The sequence below is a fragment of the Manis pentadactyla genome, chromosome 2, assembly GCF_030020395.1.
Source record: "Manis pentadactyla isolate mManPen7 chromosome 2, mManPen7.hap1, whole genome shotgun sequence".
NCBI classification, from domain to species: Eukaryota; Metazoa; Chordata; class Mammalia; order Pholidota; family Manidae; genus Manis; species Manis pentadactyla.
The window spans coordinates 11,901,709-11,919,624 of record NC_080020.1 but is presented as its reverse complement, the minus strand read 5'-3'; the positions used below and the strand labels follow the sequence as shown (position 1 = coordinate 11,919,624).

The 17,916-nt window shown below is 45.8% G+C and overlaps 1 protein-coding gene across 1 annotated transcript in view; it reads left to right on the top strand.

The window, feature by feature from the left end:
• The window catches only part of ATP8A2 (ATPase phospholipid transporting 8A2), a 544,332-nt gene extending 541,431 nt beyond the window's left edge, over window positions 1-2,901 (top strand). Inside the window, exon 37 of the mRNA XM_036917383.2 lies at window positions 1,177-2,901. Within this exon, the coding sequence (XP_036773278.1) occupies window positions 1,177-1,274 (98 nt within the window). The 3' untranslated portion in view covers window positions 1,275-2,901. The remainder of the gene's footprint in view (window positions 1-1,176) is intronic.
• The last annotated feature ends 15,015 nt before the right edge of the window (window positions 2,902-17,916 follow it).

Sequence of the window (17,916 nt, the reverse complement as noted above, 5' to 3'; positions counted from 1 at the left end):
GTGAGCGTGAGTGTGAGCACGAGCTAACAGCTCCCTTGATAGGTCATAAATATGCATGGAAATTGGGAGTCAGTGTTGTCAGGCTTTTTACTGTCTTGTCTTTTGGTCACAATGAAAAATCCATGACAGCAGGATTTCTCTGTACCCCTGACCCAGAGAGGCTAGCCAACGGAGTGGGAATCTTAGGAGCGTCCCTTCTGTGGGAAGGCCCAGTTAGGGAGGAAAGCCCCACTCCGGCGGAACCTCTTTTAGAACTGGAATTGCAGAGTGTGTGGGTCCTGCAGAAATGCCACCCAGATTTGGCTCTCAGCTGCCACTCACTAGTTCTGTGACCTCGGCACGCCATGGAATCACCCTCTACCTCAGTTTCCCTATCTGTGAAATCGGAGTATGGTCACCTGTCTCATAGGGCTGTTGGGAGGGATAAATTAGCTGTTTGTGCATAGTACATAGACCAGTGCCTGATACATAGAGCATTTGATACATGTTGGCTGCTGCTATTATCATTATTATTGGAATCAATTATAAGAACCAGTCTTCCTGGCAACAGGGCCAATCACTAAATTGCTCTTCACTTTATCTTGTGATCTTTTTCTTTGTTTACACATAAACAAGTCCACTGTAATTTCTTATTCCTAGTCCGAATCAGTCCAATTTAAAAACAGGAACGCTGTAAGCATCACGTGCACTTTGCCAGCCTTCACTATTAGCACTGTGCGCGTTTTCCCCAGCATGTTTACAGCTTCATAAATTACCTGGCCAGCCTGCAGCTTCAGGCGGATTGGGACATTTCCGGAGCAGAACGACTTGCCTTTCCCCTTGATTGGTGGTGGGAAAGTGCAGACATGGACCGGTGAGCCACTGTTTATGCTTCCCAGGCTGAGCTCAGCTGCAGCCCCCCCAGAATTGGCGGCTGCCCCACTGAGCCATTCCCACCCCAGCATCCGAAGCAGCAGCCACAAGCATGGAGACTCTGCCTGGTCAGGCTGCGTTCTGCTTCCACACCCACACTGTCCCCAGGTTCCCCTCCTGTGTCACAGGCCCCCACCCAGCCAAGGCTAATGGGGCCGGTGTGTCGAAGCTCAGGCGCAGTCCTCCCAAAAGGCATCTTCTGCTAAACCTCACGTGCTCCCGATTCCCCTCTTAACCAGTTCCTCTGGTGTGCTTCTCTTTCAGACGGGTATGCCTTCTCTCAAGAAGAGCATGGAGCTGTTTCTCAGGAAGAAATAGTCCGTGCTTACGACACAACCAAAAAGACATCGAGGAAAAAATAACACTCGAGTTTTCCTGTCGATCTTAGGAAAGAGATACAGTTTACTGTACCCAGTGTTAATACATGTTTCTCAGAAGAGACTGGTCTCAGCAGCCAAAACACAGGAAAACACATTTCTGTGGCCTTAGCCAACCAGTTTGTTAGGTCCATATTCCCTCGCAAACCTGGAGTAGATGCCGCGGGGACGCCGTTTCCCCTTCCAATTTGTCTGCAGTGCTTGGCCTTTGTTTTGTTTACATTGTTACGAACAGTCAACTGTGCTCTGTGAGGTGTGAAATTAAAAACGTTATGTTTCACCAACATTTAAACATCAGTGCTAGTTGTTCCGGGAGGAAGGGAAGAGAGTTTTATGTTGCATGAGAAACCCATCTTGTGGCGCTGGTGCAGGGACACACTTCCTGTTGTTAGCTCACAGATTAAGCCCACCAAGCAGCACGTAAGCTTCACGTTGGGCAGGTTGCTGCCTCGATTTGATTCCTATTTTGTTTGTATGAAGTTGGCATAAACTTCTTGATTGTAGTGAAATCACAAAAATCTGTATCTGGATGGTAAGACTGAGAACATTTATTGGAACCTCTCCACCACACTCCCAGCAGGGCAGACCAGTCGGTGTCCCAGCAGACTTCTGCACCCTCCCCAGGTGCCTCGTCCCCAGCCGCCCTCTGCAGTCCAGGCATCCCTTGTCCTCAGACCTTCTGCATGGCTGACCACTGTGCGCAGAGCTTGGCAGCTGGCGGGCAACCACCCCACATCGGCACCCTTCCTGTTCTATCACAGATTCAGATACGGATGCAAGAAGTCCCTTCTCCCACCTCCCTTTTCCTTCTGTGACTAAAGGAAAGAGACATAGCTATTCCGCATATATTCTAAACGTTTATCTGCCTCTGATGACAGGAAAGCAGGTCAGGGTGGTGGTGGAACTGCTTCAGCACCCCCTGCCCTGGTCAGGGTCTCAGTATTCATTTCCCAGTCTTCCGGCCACTGGACCTTGGCATTCACTTAAATTGGAACCCACACTTGTTTCTTGGGAGTTGAGAGCACATTTTGGATTTTCACTGTTGGGAAACGAATGATTTTGTAGCATGTGTCCCCAGAGAAGGAACACACCTCTCGCTCTGTACCTCTAAAATCAGAGAGGATGAGTAGACCCAGATGGGGGAGTACAGGACCCTGAGGATTAGGGAGGAAGACAGCCATCCAAGGAGAAAGCAAGAAGCAAGGACACAGAGACATTGGAAGGAGGGTACCGAGGACATTTTCCACTGCATCTCTTCAGTAGAAATCAAGCCCTGGAGGCCAGACAATTGTCATGATCAGTCGAATGTGTCTGGGGCACAAAGAAGACACTGACATGCAGTTTTAGTCGAAAAGAATTCCAAACATTTGAAGGAAATGCCCTTTTTCATACCGATTAAGTTTCCTTCCTTATCCCGTTAGAGGCAGACACAGGCACCTGTCTGAATACGAACTGTCCTGAACAGAAGACCAGGAAGGGAAGCGCTGAGTCACTGATTTTCCAAACTGGGGAGTCCCACTTTCTAAATCTGGACAGAACCTGGGTGCCTTCGGGCATGAATAAGCACCTGGAACCCTTAATAAATGACCAGCTGAGAGGCACATTCTCTCGGCTTTGGCTGCCAAGCCAGAATTTTGGATGGCTTAACATAAATATTTCTGGGCAGCTGTTGTTGGTTAAAATGTCTCCATTCCTCTGGGGATGGCTGTGCTAAATTAGGAAATAATAGTGCACTTCGCTTCCTAACCCTTTATTTTCAGAATATCCACATCTTACTGGGCACTGTAATAATTTAGAGTATGATTTGCATTGACTAGGAAAACTAATCCCTTTCTTATCATGTGACCAAGACCCAGAGGGGGCTTAAGGGAAAGTAGAACAATGCAATTAACAGGTGAGCCTCAGAAAATTGCCATTCCTTCCTCCTCAAGATGATATAAAACATTTTTAAATACTACAGCACCCAGCAAGATGAATGAATCATTCATTGGACTATCATGCAGGAATTACAACACAAAAAATATGCATGTAGTTAACACTGCAAACCGAGGTATATGTCTTTATTGCACACCCAGAAAGATGATTTTCTAAATACAGAAGAGAAAGGAAAATTCAGATTGAGTGTGCATTAGACATTCTATTTGGTTTCATTTGGAAACAAGCCTATTTGGAAAGGGGAACTCAAAACTCAATTCTTTGTCAAGCCCTTAGCTCTTTCTTGAACTTGAAGTCTTCCATATCAGATTTGTGAATTATGGTATGTGGTTTTTTTGTTTTGTGTTGGGATTTTTGCTTTTTTTTTAATGCTAAAAAATACAATTCAGATTTTCTGAGATTTAAGTATATTTTCCAGTTCTTTTAAGAAGTAGATTAAACAGTCTTTGCAATAATGAAATATGCCCACAGAAGAAAATATTAGAAGAAATGCATTTCTATTTATTCTTTCATGCTATTAAGCTATCTTGTAGCCAAATGACTAAATTGGGTTTCTAGAAGGAGCAGCTGTCACTACGTGTGATGTACAGTATTTAGCTGGGGCCAAGTCAGGGGCTGTGTCATTTGTTGTATCTTTAAATTGAGGTCAGAATGTCACACACAACCCCTCCCTGGGGAGCAGGGTAGACTGTTCTAAGTTGCCTGCTCCAGCTGTCAGCTCAGTGGAAATGCCACATGGGACTTGTCACTCTGTCACACAGTAAGTGACACACAGACTAGCAGGTCATAGCTGGTCAGCACTATAGAGCCTGCCTCTGGATTGGGCTAAAGTGGCAGAACCCACAGAGTCCCTGTCTCAGCTTAGTGTTGTGCACAGACTGCTGACTCTTGCGTGAGTCTGTGTCCCATTCTGGCTGACCTTGCAGTAGGAAAAGACCAGCCATTCCCTGCTTGCAGTTGTGAGTTGAGCTATGCAGCGGTCTGGGCCAGAGGATGGCTGTGCAAAGTGCATATTGAAAAGGGAGGCTAAGAGAGCAGAATGAACCGACCATTTCTGCTTGGCTTCCTGGATCAGCCTTTGCTTCTGATCAGAATGGGCTTTGTAATAATGTTGGCGTGTAGCTGTGTCTGACCTGTCTCTATGCAGAATATTCCAGGCTTCTTGACCAGTGTTGCATTCTCCCATCTCCCAACACACGTGCACACGTGTGATAACCCTTTTTTGGAAATAGAGCTCATACAAAACCTGTGCTTTGGAGAAAGGGGATACTGTTTCTTTAGTGGGGAGAAAAATCCTAAAACATGGACCTGAATTTCAGCAGAGCATGGCTGAGAAATTTGTTGACATCTTCTTTTCCTTGACAAGGCTTCAAGTCTTGCTGTGGGGAGCTGGCAGTGAAAATCAGTAATAACTTGTCAAGAAGCAGTGCATAATGAAAAAAAAAAGTGAGTCTAAATAACTAATATCTGAAAATGCAAATGGATATATATATTATAGGCTTTAAGGTAAATTTTTTTTTAAACAAAACTATAGTCTTTATCTCCACTTATTATAACAAGGACCTTTTCTCTTACTTTTCTGAACCATAAGAAAGAGAGTTTTCTATCATATTCCTGTTCCTAGGGATTTATGTCTTAGACCATAAGTTGAATAGAATGTTTGCAAAACTCTGCCTTCGGATCAGATAATCTTTAGTTTCGAACCTGTGAAAGAACTGCACGCACGCAGTTCAGCCAGGCCTAAATTACCGCTGAGGGTCATTGTCCCAGAGTAATTCCAGGAGTGGTTTAGGCTCAGCATCTGAAATGTAGCCTTCACCTCCTGGGATCCATAAACTATGTGAACAGAGGACCTTTGGTTCAGCAGAGCCTGAAATAGTTTGGCAAAGAAATGAGTGAATCAGGTCAAGTTAAATCATGGCATCCCCTCCATATTCATTAAATATATTCTTCATGGAATGATTAAATTAGCAAATATAATAGTGATGGGGTGAAAATAAAGCCAAAGAAAGGAAAGCAGACATCCCCTAGGCTTCGTTGCTGCTGCTTCCTTGACTCAGGCAGTGGTTAGTCCCAGGTTAGCCCTGAGGGAGAGTATTTGGTGTTCAGCCTCATACTAGCTGTTTTTTCCATCTTGAAGTGCGGGGACGGATGGAAGGGTTTTCGGTGGGTTGTAAGGGTGAGGGCCCCAGATCCCCCACAATGATTTATTAGTAAATATCCCCCAAAGTGACAGTCTGGGAATACTCTGCCCAGTGTGTTGTCCTCTCCAGTCACTTCTCAGCATCCCGAATTGTCCGACAGTGCACGTTTCCATTCCCTTGTTACCTACAAGAATTTCATTCGGTGCCCCACCTCCTAGTGCTCTGCTTCAAGCTCTCTCCCAGTCTGTGGGGTGTGAGTGAGTGGTGAATCGGGGTGCACAGTCTTCAGCAGAAAGGAAAGGCCGAGGAGCCAACCTAAATCTGAACGGTCAGGAGCCACAAGACAAACGGCAGCAGAACAGAGCCGCCCCCCAACCCCAATCCCACCATGGCCCCACCCCAAACTTAATCCATAGCTGTGGACTGACAAACACCTCTGCCTCCTGACCGCGGGGGCACAAAAGAGTGATTCTTATACACCCAGGCTGGTGCCCTTTCACGTGACAATCTCTTGCCCCACTTGCCTTAGAGATATGGACTCTGCTCTTGCTCCCAGGCACCGGACCAAGAAAAGCATGCTCACGAGATTAGCTCATCGCCATTTCTTCAGACCCAGCTAAAGAAAGAAGGGAGACCTATGTGTTTTAAAAGGCAGGAACAAAGTGTCAGGTGGCTTTGATTGATGACAGAAATAGGAAGAAGGAAGTTGAAGTTACAGTGCTATCCAAATAACCCTGCCCAGGAAACTGAGGGGTCAAGAGAGCTTATCAAGAGCCTTTTATGGACAAGCTCTTCCGTGTGGAAGAGAAAGGGTCAGAAAAAGGGGGAAAGCCTGAAGATCAGGCTGTGAACCCACTTCCAATGGGATTGGAATTCACTCGTATTCCTAAAGGTGAATCAATGGACACCAGTGCAAAAACTAAAAACAAAAACCGCCCTGTCATATAGTTTCTCTCCTTCCAACAAGATCCCTGCACAAGCGAATCCTTCTTTGGTTTGTCGTTAGTGAAATCGCTGCAAGTGCTGACACTTCTGCTCCGCCTTCCCTCTGCCATGTTGCCAGTGATGGCTGAATTCAGAAGCACACGGGGCTGCTTCCCTCCAAGCCCCCCTCTGAGGGGCAATGCGAGCAGCTGCAGCAGCGCCAGCTGCAGGGTGGGGCCCGCAGGGCCAGCCGGGGGCAGCAGGGTCTGCAGCCCCTGTGGGTCATCGCCCCTGCAGGCCACCGACTTGCTGTTTGAGCGCAACCTCTTTGTGATGTCTTTCTCATGCGAGCAAAGCCCTGTGCTCTCCTGTCCGCTGTCACATCTGGGCTCAGATTGCTTAAATATTGTTTGCGACAGGGAGGTTTTAATCTGGTTATGCAGAGAGAAGCGGGGCTGTGGGGGCACGTTTAATTGGCTCCCAGCAGAGCAGGGAGCGCTTCTATGGCGTGTCGGATTTTGTTCCCTCCCTCTAGAAGTGTTACCATTTTCACGTCCTATTAATGTCCTCTGGTTGTTAAATTACAGCAGCACGTTATAGTGGAGCTGGGTTCCCTCCTGGAGTGAATACAAATGAAGGACATTTACTTGTATTTTCAGAGCGTTTGGGAAATGTAGTGATTTGTGGCTTTGATCAATCCTGTTGACTGGAATATGTCTGCCCAAACCTGTTTCAAATAAATCTTTTGTTAAAGTAATTGATTGGACTGTTTTCTTTTAGAATTTTCTTTTCCACTAATAAGCAGTTCTTGCCACAGGGACTCCGGACAATCCTACAGAGGTTTTGTCAGCAGGTACAGACTGTGTTTATGCTCTGCCTCAAGAGCTGCCAGCCCAGGACCCGCTGTTCAGTGGCAGGAGCGCAGGGAAATCTGAATTGCAAATTAACTTGAGCTCTGGTACTGGGCTTCCGGGTCCCCTTAAGGAGAAGGGGGTCCAAGAGGCCACAGTGAGTCTGGATTGATCACAGAAAGGAAACAATTGTGCATAGATGGGCTGTCAATAATGTAGTGTTACGCTGTCTGTCTGTCTCAGCTTCCCTGCAAACTGAGATGGGGCAAGTTCAAATTCTGTTACCAAGCATGAAATCATGGCATCGTTACTGAGGGGATTCGGAACCCAGAATATGCCACTTTGGCGTATTGATGACGTTGAGCCAAAGGCCAATGAGAAACAGCAGATGTAGGAAGGGCTCTGTGAGCCCCCCTCCCCCACCGCTATCTAGAAGCAGATCACAGCATTTCCCCTGAGACAGGTGCCCTCCTGTGCCAGGAAGAGAAGAACGTTCTTATCACCAGAGACCAGGCATCCATGCTGGAGTGGACCTGTGCAAACAAGACTTCTGCAACAACCCTAACCTTCCAGTAGTTTCCCTCACCCACTTCCGAGTCATTGCCCCGCAGCTTACCGTCACTGGCCCCAGCCCCTTCGTCTGGTCACATGCCCACAATCAATCTTTTCTTTGTGTAAAAAGGTATAGGCAGACCTTACATTTCTGCCTAAAGCAATGTTCTTTAGAATCATTTTTCTCTGTGAAGGAGACTCAGGATACTTTGAAAAATCATTCAGATTCTATTTATTTTAAAATGTTTATGTAAGATACATGTATAGTGTGAGGGACTGAAATGTGTGTGAGAGCATCGGGGTGCACATGGCCTCTCAAGGCCTTCATTTTCATCCTGAAGATGCCCGTGTACATGTAAAACTATTAAATAATGTGTCTGTTTCTCTCCTGTCTGTCTTATGTCAGCTAAGTTCTTAGGCCAGTTGAGGACCTGAGGGTGGAAGGAAGCTTCTCTCCCTACATTGTTTTAAAGAGCGTAAAAAGGCCAGTGTCCCTGCCCAGCAGGTACAGTAAGGTGCGTTTGGTAAGCGTCCACTGCCTCTAGGCCCCCTGGGAGCACAAGTCACACGGCAGAGGCCACGCTGAACCCAGGGGTAGCAGAGCCGCAGGGCCCAGACCCTGGCCTTGGGAGCGTGGAGACGGGCTTCCATACTGGAAACCAGCTGGGGTTCTGGTTTATGGTTCACTGCCCTTTGCCTGGTATGTTTGGCCAGCTCTCCACTTCACCTACAGCCCTGAGGACAGTCTGGGGGTGCGGACAGAAAGGAAAGAAAGCCTGCTGAGGTTCGAGTCTGAACCAGAAAGCTCTTAATCGCCCCCTGCAAATTCACAAACTCCCATCGCTGGCTGATTCCTCCCAGATAAATTTAGTCCTATTACAACTGAATTTGACCAGTGTAGGGCTGCCCCAGCCGTGGGGGTCACATCCCCGGCACGGATGGGAACAGGAGGCCAGGTGCCGATTCCAGGTCGAGCTCTGAGCCTAGGGCAGAGCAGAGAAGGGCTTTCTTCTGTGGGACATAGGCCCGCCTCTTTTTTCTTAAATTGGGCAAAACTGAAAATGATTTAATAGAATCAATAGCAAAGTGTTATGTTCCAACCTTTCCCATTTCTCGGTCATGTCTACAAAATCTGGATTTGCTGCTACAGTGATTCTTTTTTTTTTAAATATCATCCTTCACTTGTGCTCACCAGAATAAATTTGAATCATTGAGAGGCCATTATCTGCTGAAGACAGTTCGCAGACCCTATATTTCTGCCTTAAGCTATGTTCTTTAGAATAGGTTTCCCTCTGAAAGAGGCTTAGGATACTTTGAAAAATCATTCAGATTCTATTTATTTTCAAAATGTTTATGGAAGATAGAGATATAATGGGAGGGATTGGAATGTATATCAAAGCATCAGGGCACATGACAGGAGCCTGTTCCAGCTTCTGATGTCTTCTGCCTGCATCCTGTTCCATGTCTGAATCTTTCAGGGGAACTTTCCTGCAGTTGTTGAGAAGTCGAACCGTTGTAGCTGGGACGTCCGATGGAGGTCTGAGACTTGATCTTTTCCCAAAGAAGGACAAAGTAAAATGCCCCCGCCTAACAAAGCTGGAAGCACTGCACAGACACAGGCCAGGTCACAAATATTAAGCTTTCATGTATTTAAAGTGGGCCGCACACGTAAATAAAATGACTTAAAATTCTTGAGGGTCGGCCCCAAAGCCCTGCCTTACCCTGTCCACCTCTTTTTGCAATGAGCTGTCCTTGATTTTAGATTCCAGAGCGATGGCTCTCAGAGGAAGTGTGCACAGGCTATCCTTAGAGCCGAGCCTTGGCCTGAGCTGTGGATGGGGAGCATCTGCCCTGGGAGCTTCTGTATGATTATTAGGGATGTTGACAGCATGTTTCTTTTTTAATTGAAGTACAGTTGACAGCCTCGTTACGGACATTTAGTGCTACCCACAGGCGCTGTCCTACCCTAAAGAAAATGTGTTCCGATTTGAAATACTCTCAATTGCTCAGGAACTCTTCCCCACAGCTTTCAAACCCGTGGTTGTACACACGTTAAGTTCCATTTGATTTAAAGTTCTCATACTGACCTCTCACCTTGCCCATGGCTGTGGGGACAGGTGGTGGTTGCCATTGCTTTCCAAGTGGTCTTGGGAGGATCTGAGTAGGTGCTGTGAGCTGAGATAGAGCAGCCCTTTAGCCCCCGCCAAAGCTGTTAAAGTAATTTTCTCCCCTTCCCAGTGTCCTTAAGAGAAGCTGCCTGCACATTACTTACAAAGATGGCTGCAGGAAACACCCTTGAATTTGTTTCACTATTACATTTACCACTGGATGGGGGGCGGGGGAAGGAGTGGGAGAGACCCCTCACTGTCTGTGACAGAAACCACCTCCGAGCAAATATATTTAATGCTTTAGCTGGAAAATGTTTTAATGGAATCCTGCTTTCCAATTTACTTGGTGAAAAGCCCCAGTGGGCTTGCTACAGACAGAGACACTGCAGACCCAGGAGCTTGGTGCTGGGAGGACGGGTCTCCACAAAACCACCTGCCCCATGAAGTGGGTGAGGGGCCCATTCAGACATGCAGGATGCTTTTAGGACCGCATGTGCATTAAGTGTGCACACACACACACACACACACACACACACACACACACACACAATGGTTCTATGGGAGAGGATAAAGCCAACACCAAGGTACAAGAATACAAAGGGAAAAATTCTTTCACTAACCTTGAGAGTTTGGAAAAGCCGTGCCATGGAAGGCACGAAGGGCTTAACCCATTTCTTATCGCTGGAGACGAGTGAAAACCCACTTCCGGCAACTGTGCACAGTAAAGAAAGTGCTCCCAGGCCCTCATCAGTCCTACTTGACCAGACAGCCAAACATCTGGGAACCTGGGGCCTTTCTGCTAAAATGCTGAGGCCCCAGCTCCTAAGGAAAAGCCTCCCCTGGCAGGCAGAGGTGGGCAGATGCCGGGCCTTAAAATGCAAGTGTGCTTCACCTGCCTCAGCCAGACCCTGGGGTCTAACCTGTGCCCCACCCCAGACTCACCTCCCCACACAGCGTCTGCTGCTTACTCTCCCTCTTCTCCCTGATGGTTTGAACCCTTCTTTCTGTCCTTAGAGACCTGATCGTGGGCAGCCCCTTCTGGGAGCCCTTTCAGGGAGTGGTGCTCCTGTCTCTTCACTCTGCCGCATCTGGGCGCGCCAGGCCTGCCCTGGTTACAGCATGCACTTCATACCTTACAGGGCTGATCTCTCCACAAAGAGTATAAACTTCCTCACAACAAGGCCCGTGTTACCACATGTGCACACAGTGCAGCTGGTGCAATGCAACGAACGTGGACTTGGCTTCAGAAAGCTGTCTAGTTATCACCCTCCTGACCTGGTGGAAGTCATTCATCTCCTGCACACCTGTATTTTTCACCCACAGGCCTGAGAATGCATTTCGTGCACATTTTACCACAGTTTAAAAAAAGAAAAACAACCATTTCTTTTGCTCACAAATCTGTGAATTGTGCAGGGCTCAGCAGGAATGATCTGTCTCTGCTGCATGGTATCTGTGACCTCAGCTGGGATGACCTGAATGGCAGGGACTTCCTAGGCACTCCCATCTCTTATGATGTCTCGGGGTCCCTCCACGTGCTCCCTCCGACATCATGGTCTCAGGTGGTTGGGCCTCCGTAGAGCTCAGGGTTCCAAGAGTGTTCCAGGAGCAGTGGAAGCTGCCCAGCCCTAAGGCCTGGGACCAGAAATGGGCATCACGTCCCAAAATGCTATTGGAGCAGAAGTCAAAGGCCCACCCAGATCTAAGAGGAGGGGACTGATACCCCCACTTCTCCAGGGAGGATTTCCAAAGAGTCTGTGGCCATTTTTACACTGCCACCATAGGATAGGTGAAGTCTGTACAGGTTCTAAGGTGGCGGGGAGACAATGATTATATCTGGGGATTCAGGGAGACTTTCAGGGAAAAGGAGACGGTCACGTCCAGGATGAGACAAGTGATGTGAAAACGTGAAGTTAAACCACAAAATGTTCCACCAATACATTATCAATAATGGTGACAGTAAATACTGACCCCAGACAGGATGCAATTGAACATAGACCTGACTCTCACTCTGTTCGATTCATTAAGGGACTCTGGGTCCCCCACCCTGGGAGCGCCTGCGGTGAGCTCTCCTTGTAGAGAGGTGTGCGTGCATTTCAGGGACCAAGCACCCTGCAGGGGACATCCAAGTGCCCTGCTCTGCATTCCACTCTGCAGCAAATCAAGGCCACCAACATGGCATTGAACAGGTTGAACTGTATGCAATGAACTCCAAGGTGACTTGAAGTCATGAGGTTCTAACATAGCCAATCATTCTCTTCTAATCACTGAGATGGATACAGGCTTACAAGTCATGTATCAAGCATAGTTTTTTCTTCAAACCACATTGTGAACAGGAGAAGTCACTGAATCAAATGAGGGTCTGATACTTCTCAGTAAGTGACAGCTGAGGGAATGTTGACCCACAGATAGTCAACAAGGAGTCTTGCTGCCTTTCATTAGATATAAAATTTATTTAAACTAAAACTAGCATAGAAATACTGTGGTGGTTTAAAAAGAAGAAAATGAAGACATTAATAGTAAAAACCAGAATTAAAAAATCCACTTCAGATCACTCTTAGCCTTCCAACGTATTATTAGGAGAATCTTCTGTTTTGAGATGACTCTGGTAATTTCAAACTTTTGCCACCGTCACTTAGGTCTGTGGGACCAAATATTTGGAGTCAACTGTGACTGACATCTAGAATGAAGCAGCAAATGCCATTCGTACAAAGGTCACCGTAAAAGGCCAAAAATAAAGCAAATAGGACTAAAATTCCTATTCTATTTCAGGCACTGTTAACTGATGGGCTGGCTATTTGAAAATTTTTGTAACCAAAGAAAAAATCTGTGTGCTAGGCTAGTTATATTGGATGCCACATTTAACTAAATACAGTATTGCACTGGCCTAAGGATACCTCTTACTAAATTCTTTTTGAAATACTTAAAATCTGTATCTTCAAATATTTTTTCTACCTTCTCAAATATTAACCACATATTTTACAGACATTGTACTAGGGCTGAGGGACTGTTTAGAGATGAAGAAGTCCTGTTTCTATCCTTAAGGAACTTGCCATCCAAGGGTCCTGTGCGCACTTCCGTAAGCACCAGACGGAATGACACCAGGGTACAAGGAAGCGCCATGGGATGGAAGAGCAAAGAGGAATCACAGCACATGTGTGTGTAGGCAGCAGAGCCAGCACTGTCCCCTTCCTAAACTCTGCTGCTTTTAGTTCCCACAGCCCCACTTCCCGAGGATTATTATCTAACATGGAGACAGAGGAACAACAAAGGATCCCAGGAGAAAGTGGCCAGGTGAGGTTTTCAAGACAGTTTAAAATTTAACCAAAATAATCCCACGCACATAAAACCAGAGGCACTGGGAAGTAGGCCACCGAAGCAATACCGTATCAGGAGAAAAAGGCAGGAGCTACCGTATTCTAGCACTTCATCCAAGCAACTCCCCTTGGATGTGACCCTGAGTCCCATTTTAACCCACTGAAGCTCTGAGAGGGCTCCTGAGCTTGTCACACACTTGTCAGGGATGGAAGAAAGCATTAAATCCAGCTCTCCATTCCTCCAGACTGTGTGCCTTCCCTCAAAGGAATGCCCTGAAGTGGGCCTCTCAGACGCCGGCCAAGCCCCTGGCAGGGCGACTGCCCAGGGATTGCTAATCACCTCAACTCTGACGGAGCATTTCCTTTTCCTTTTTGCATTAAAGTGGGATGTATGAACTGCTTTAAGTTCAGTCCGTGGCTTTATACCCCATTGTAGTAGATAGGTTAATATGTTTGCAACATACACGTCAGAAAGGTGAAACCCAGAGGGCCATGGGAGTCACAAGCCATAATCTCAGCTCGGAGGGCGCAGCTATGGATCCAGTCCCACCCCTCCACCCATGCCAGCAGGCGATGCTGGGGAGGGGCCTGCAGAGCCCCTTTCTCCTTGGCCTGCCGGCCACTCCCTGGGCTGTACCAACAGGGGGCACTAGAGGGAGCCGGAAAGGCTGGGGCAGAAGGCCAGGTCCTGACAGCTGCGTCCTCAGCAGCACTTGGCTCCAGTTGCCAGCTTTTCCAGAACTGTTTGACATTCCCAGTATCAGGCTTATCGGGCCACCCTGGTGCACAGTCCGGCTGTGCCCGTCTCTGAACAGGGGTGTTTCCTTCAAGCTTCTGGCTTCTAACAGCCCAGCTCTCCTGTGCTCCTCTGGCCCTAGGGGTGGTAAGTGCTTGGAGGTAGCACTCTCTCTGTGCGGCCTCCCCTCTTGGCTGCTTCAGTTCCATGACACCTGTTTAACCTGTTCCTTTGACAAATCCTCTGCTTTAAAAATAACCAGTGGGACAATGGCCATACCTACTAAGGAAAACATACCTCTATCCTGTAACACAGCACTTCCACACCCAGAACTCCGTCCAAGAGAACCGAGTGCTATGTCCACCAGAACACGTTTAAAAATGTTCTGAACTGCATATTCCACCAGCTCCAAATTGAAAAGAACCCAAATATCCATCAACATAGAGGGCATGCATAATTATGATCTATTCTTACGATGGACTGCAACACAGCAATCAACACGAGCCCTCCCAGTGAGTGAAAAAGGCCAGACACAAAGAGAGCCTGATGTGTGATGCCATTTACATGAAGTTCAGAACAGGCAGAGTTCATCTCTGGTGAAGGGGCCGAAGAGCCCTTATCTTTGAAGAGAAGTACCACCAGGATTCTTTCTATCCCTTGATCTGGGTGATGGCTTCTTGAGCTGTGTATTTAAGAATTGTGGGCTGTACTATGTGTAGGTTACAATTCAGTAGAAATTAAAATGACTCAGTCTGTGTTCTGAACTCCCATTGGTTCAGAGAAATGCCACGTGGCAGCCTAAGAGGCTCACAGCGATAGGCAAACCTAGTAGAGATACAGGAAGGAGAGAAGCCCTGTGAATTTACACAGCCGCAGTGCAGAAAAATGACACAGGCCACTTAGTGCATGACAAAGAGTGGCACTGATTCTAGGGCCAGAGACAGCCAATTCTGGGCGACTCTCCTAGGCAGCCTAGAAACACTGGAAATGTAGACTAACCCAGGTAAAACTTATTACTGACACAAAAATAAGGAAAATCTCCTAAGCTAGGTCTGTTGTAGAGATCTACATATATTTGACATAGTTTGTGAATATAAATTATGTATTTCTCTACATTGGGTAGGTTAAAAATATCTGAAAAGAAGTTAAATTCTAGGTGCTTTATAAAAACCTATTGGATACCACTAGCATTGCGCTGTTGCATCCTTGTTCCCACACCAGCCCTAGGAGGTCAGTGTCGCTAGGCCACACTCAGGTTCAGAGAAACGAAAGCTCACGGAGACGGCCACACCGTAAGTGGTAGAAAGGGTTCTAACTCGGGTCCGTCCAGCTCCAGAGGAAAGTCCTTAGAACCAGTCGCAACTGAGAAAGTTGAGCCCTGCAAATAAACTCCAGTTTTCAACAATCAGCCAAGAATTGAGAACAGCATCTTAGATGAGGTAGCCTCCTATAATGTTATTTGTTTCACATTTTCCTGTGATCATTTTGTACACACATGTATACACATACGTGGTGATTTTATAACATGTTGCAGATGGCAATCCATCTTCTCCAGCTATCATGCCTACTGAGTAAGTAATGTCTTGGGCAACCTATGATTTTTCTGAATGGAAAAATCTACACTTGAAGATGGTCGAAATTAAGATGCAAACTTTATGTTTAAAATCAATCTTAAGTCTGCCATCATAAACTTTTATTCCTTTTGTCATCTGTCCTTTAAAAGGTTTTTTTTTTTAAGCATGGATTTTTAATTTCTTGTTCCTGATTTGAGTCCAGGTACCTCAATTTGGGGTATAAATGTTGAAGGTATTAGGAAGATTTAACTGTGAAAAGCAAAATGACCTCACAGCCAACTCCCTACCTATAATGTCAATTTATCTTGAAGTTATTCTTTCATAGTGCTATGAGGTTACAATTTATATTCAAAAAATTACCTACCATCTTGGGTCGCTGTAACCATTTTCCTAGGGTTTTATTCTAACGTATCTTACTGACAAATAATTCTATCCGGAAGAGAGGGTAAAGAGCAAATGCAGATCAATGTGCTGAAACATATTTACCGGGAGTACTGCTGTAATTTTCAGGAAAAGAGTTAATAATTTCTGACTTTGTCATCTTTCACTTACCACCTTAAAGGCACTTGAGTTGTAATAATGTTCATGTTTCAATTAAAAAAAAAATTCAGAAGGCAAAGAAAATTTCTATTTTGGAATAAATGGGCTGAATGGAAATAGCTGATCTCTGGCTTTTAAAAAAAAAAGAGAGAAAGGGGGTGACAGGACGGAAATGTCCTCAAGGCTCTGTCATCTAAGCAAAAGAAAAGGATTAAGGTTGAGGGACGAGGAACGGTGTTCTCATTTATATGCATGGTTTGTTCCTCCATGCAATATTAAGGCTGCTCCTTTTAAAACTGAAAGGCGCTCTAAAATTTGATCAAAAACGGTGTGCCTTCCCCAGTGGCTAGGTCCAGACCCACTTCTCTGGGCAGGGCCCAGGAAGTCTGCATACACCCCTAGGTTTTTAAAGCTACTGCCGCCAACCACTCTGCGCCTTGAGCTTCCTTCCCTCAAGATTGCACAGCTGGCTCAGATATTTTGACCTTTCTCCTGCTCAAGAGGCAAGGGAAATAAGCACATTAGGGAAGTGATCACATTGTTAAAACCCTAGAAAGTTCACTTAAGCCATTACCGCTGATCAATTATTTACTTAACAGTAACTCAGCAAGTCCAATAGGCCTGACAGGTGCCTGGAATGCGGGCTTCCATCCTAATGACTGACAAAGTCAGGCTGATTTCTCTGTTTGCCCATTGTAACCCCTCTCCCCAAATTCCGAGGCACGCCCCCGTGCACGGGGCAGGGCAGTATAATACACATGACACATTTTAATGCTGTGATTCTGACACACTGAAGGAAGGCCACGCTAAATTAATGAGAAGTCCTAATTCTAAAGTCCAACTAAAAAGAGATAATCTCTTTTAAGCATTTAGGAAGCCTGCACAACTAAAAGCAAGCATGGTATTTATTAAACTGCTTTAATGAATTGCTGAAGATATGTGTGGTATGGAGATGTAAACTTGTCAGTTTGAAGGAAATAGAGACATGCCTGAAAGAAAAAAAAGACTAAGTGTGAGAGTTGGTTGCGGCCAAACTGAGAGAAGTAATTAGTCCAAACTCTTCCCTATCCCAGCCTTTGGCACCATTTAAATTCTCCTCCTCTTGTTCAGCCCATCAGTGACCATATCCCCTGACTTCCCTTGCCACTTTCAGCCTAACCTTCATGGTTTCCTGCAGGAAAACGTAAACCCTCCTTTGCAACACAGTAAGGAGAAAATACTGGTCACAGACTTCATGAAATAAAACTGCAATCTTGGAAAATGACCTCTAGGTAAATGCAAGAGATGAACTATTTCATGAGTCAAGCATCTAGGAATATAATCAGAAGGGCAGCCTTGCTTGACGGTATTGCAGAGGAAGTACATAAACCCAAATACATTCATTTTAGTGGTCTTGCCTCTTTGAATATGGGTATTATTGTTAAATTTTAACTTTTCCAGCTACATAAAAATGATAGGAGATGCACAGTTTCCAGGCTCTTCAAGTGGACATAAAGAGGTGGTTAATTTCTTCTTCCTTGCAATCAAAGCGTCTTACTTTCTGACACACAGGGATACAGAAGTCCCCTGGGACCATCATGAACTGACACTGAAGGTTTAGAAAATACGCAACAGCAAATTATTTTCCTATTTATAACTGCTGTTTTTTCCCAATAGACTTTAAAATATTTCTGCTGGGTTTAAATTACACCTAACAGGTTCTTATTTCACGACAGTGAGGAAGGTATACTTAAACCAGGTATTTGAACTTTTTACTCTGGCAACTAAATTCCCCCAGGTTTTACCTAAATTGAAAAGGTCTGAGGGTGCTGGCAATGATGTTATTCATGTTTTTGGTAAGACCAAGTAGCACTCACTAAGTGACAATTCCATTAATTAAAGTGCACATTTGCTTTAATCATGGTATTTAATTACCACATAGAAAAGAAGGAAAAGTTAGACGATTGTAT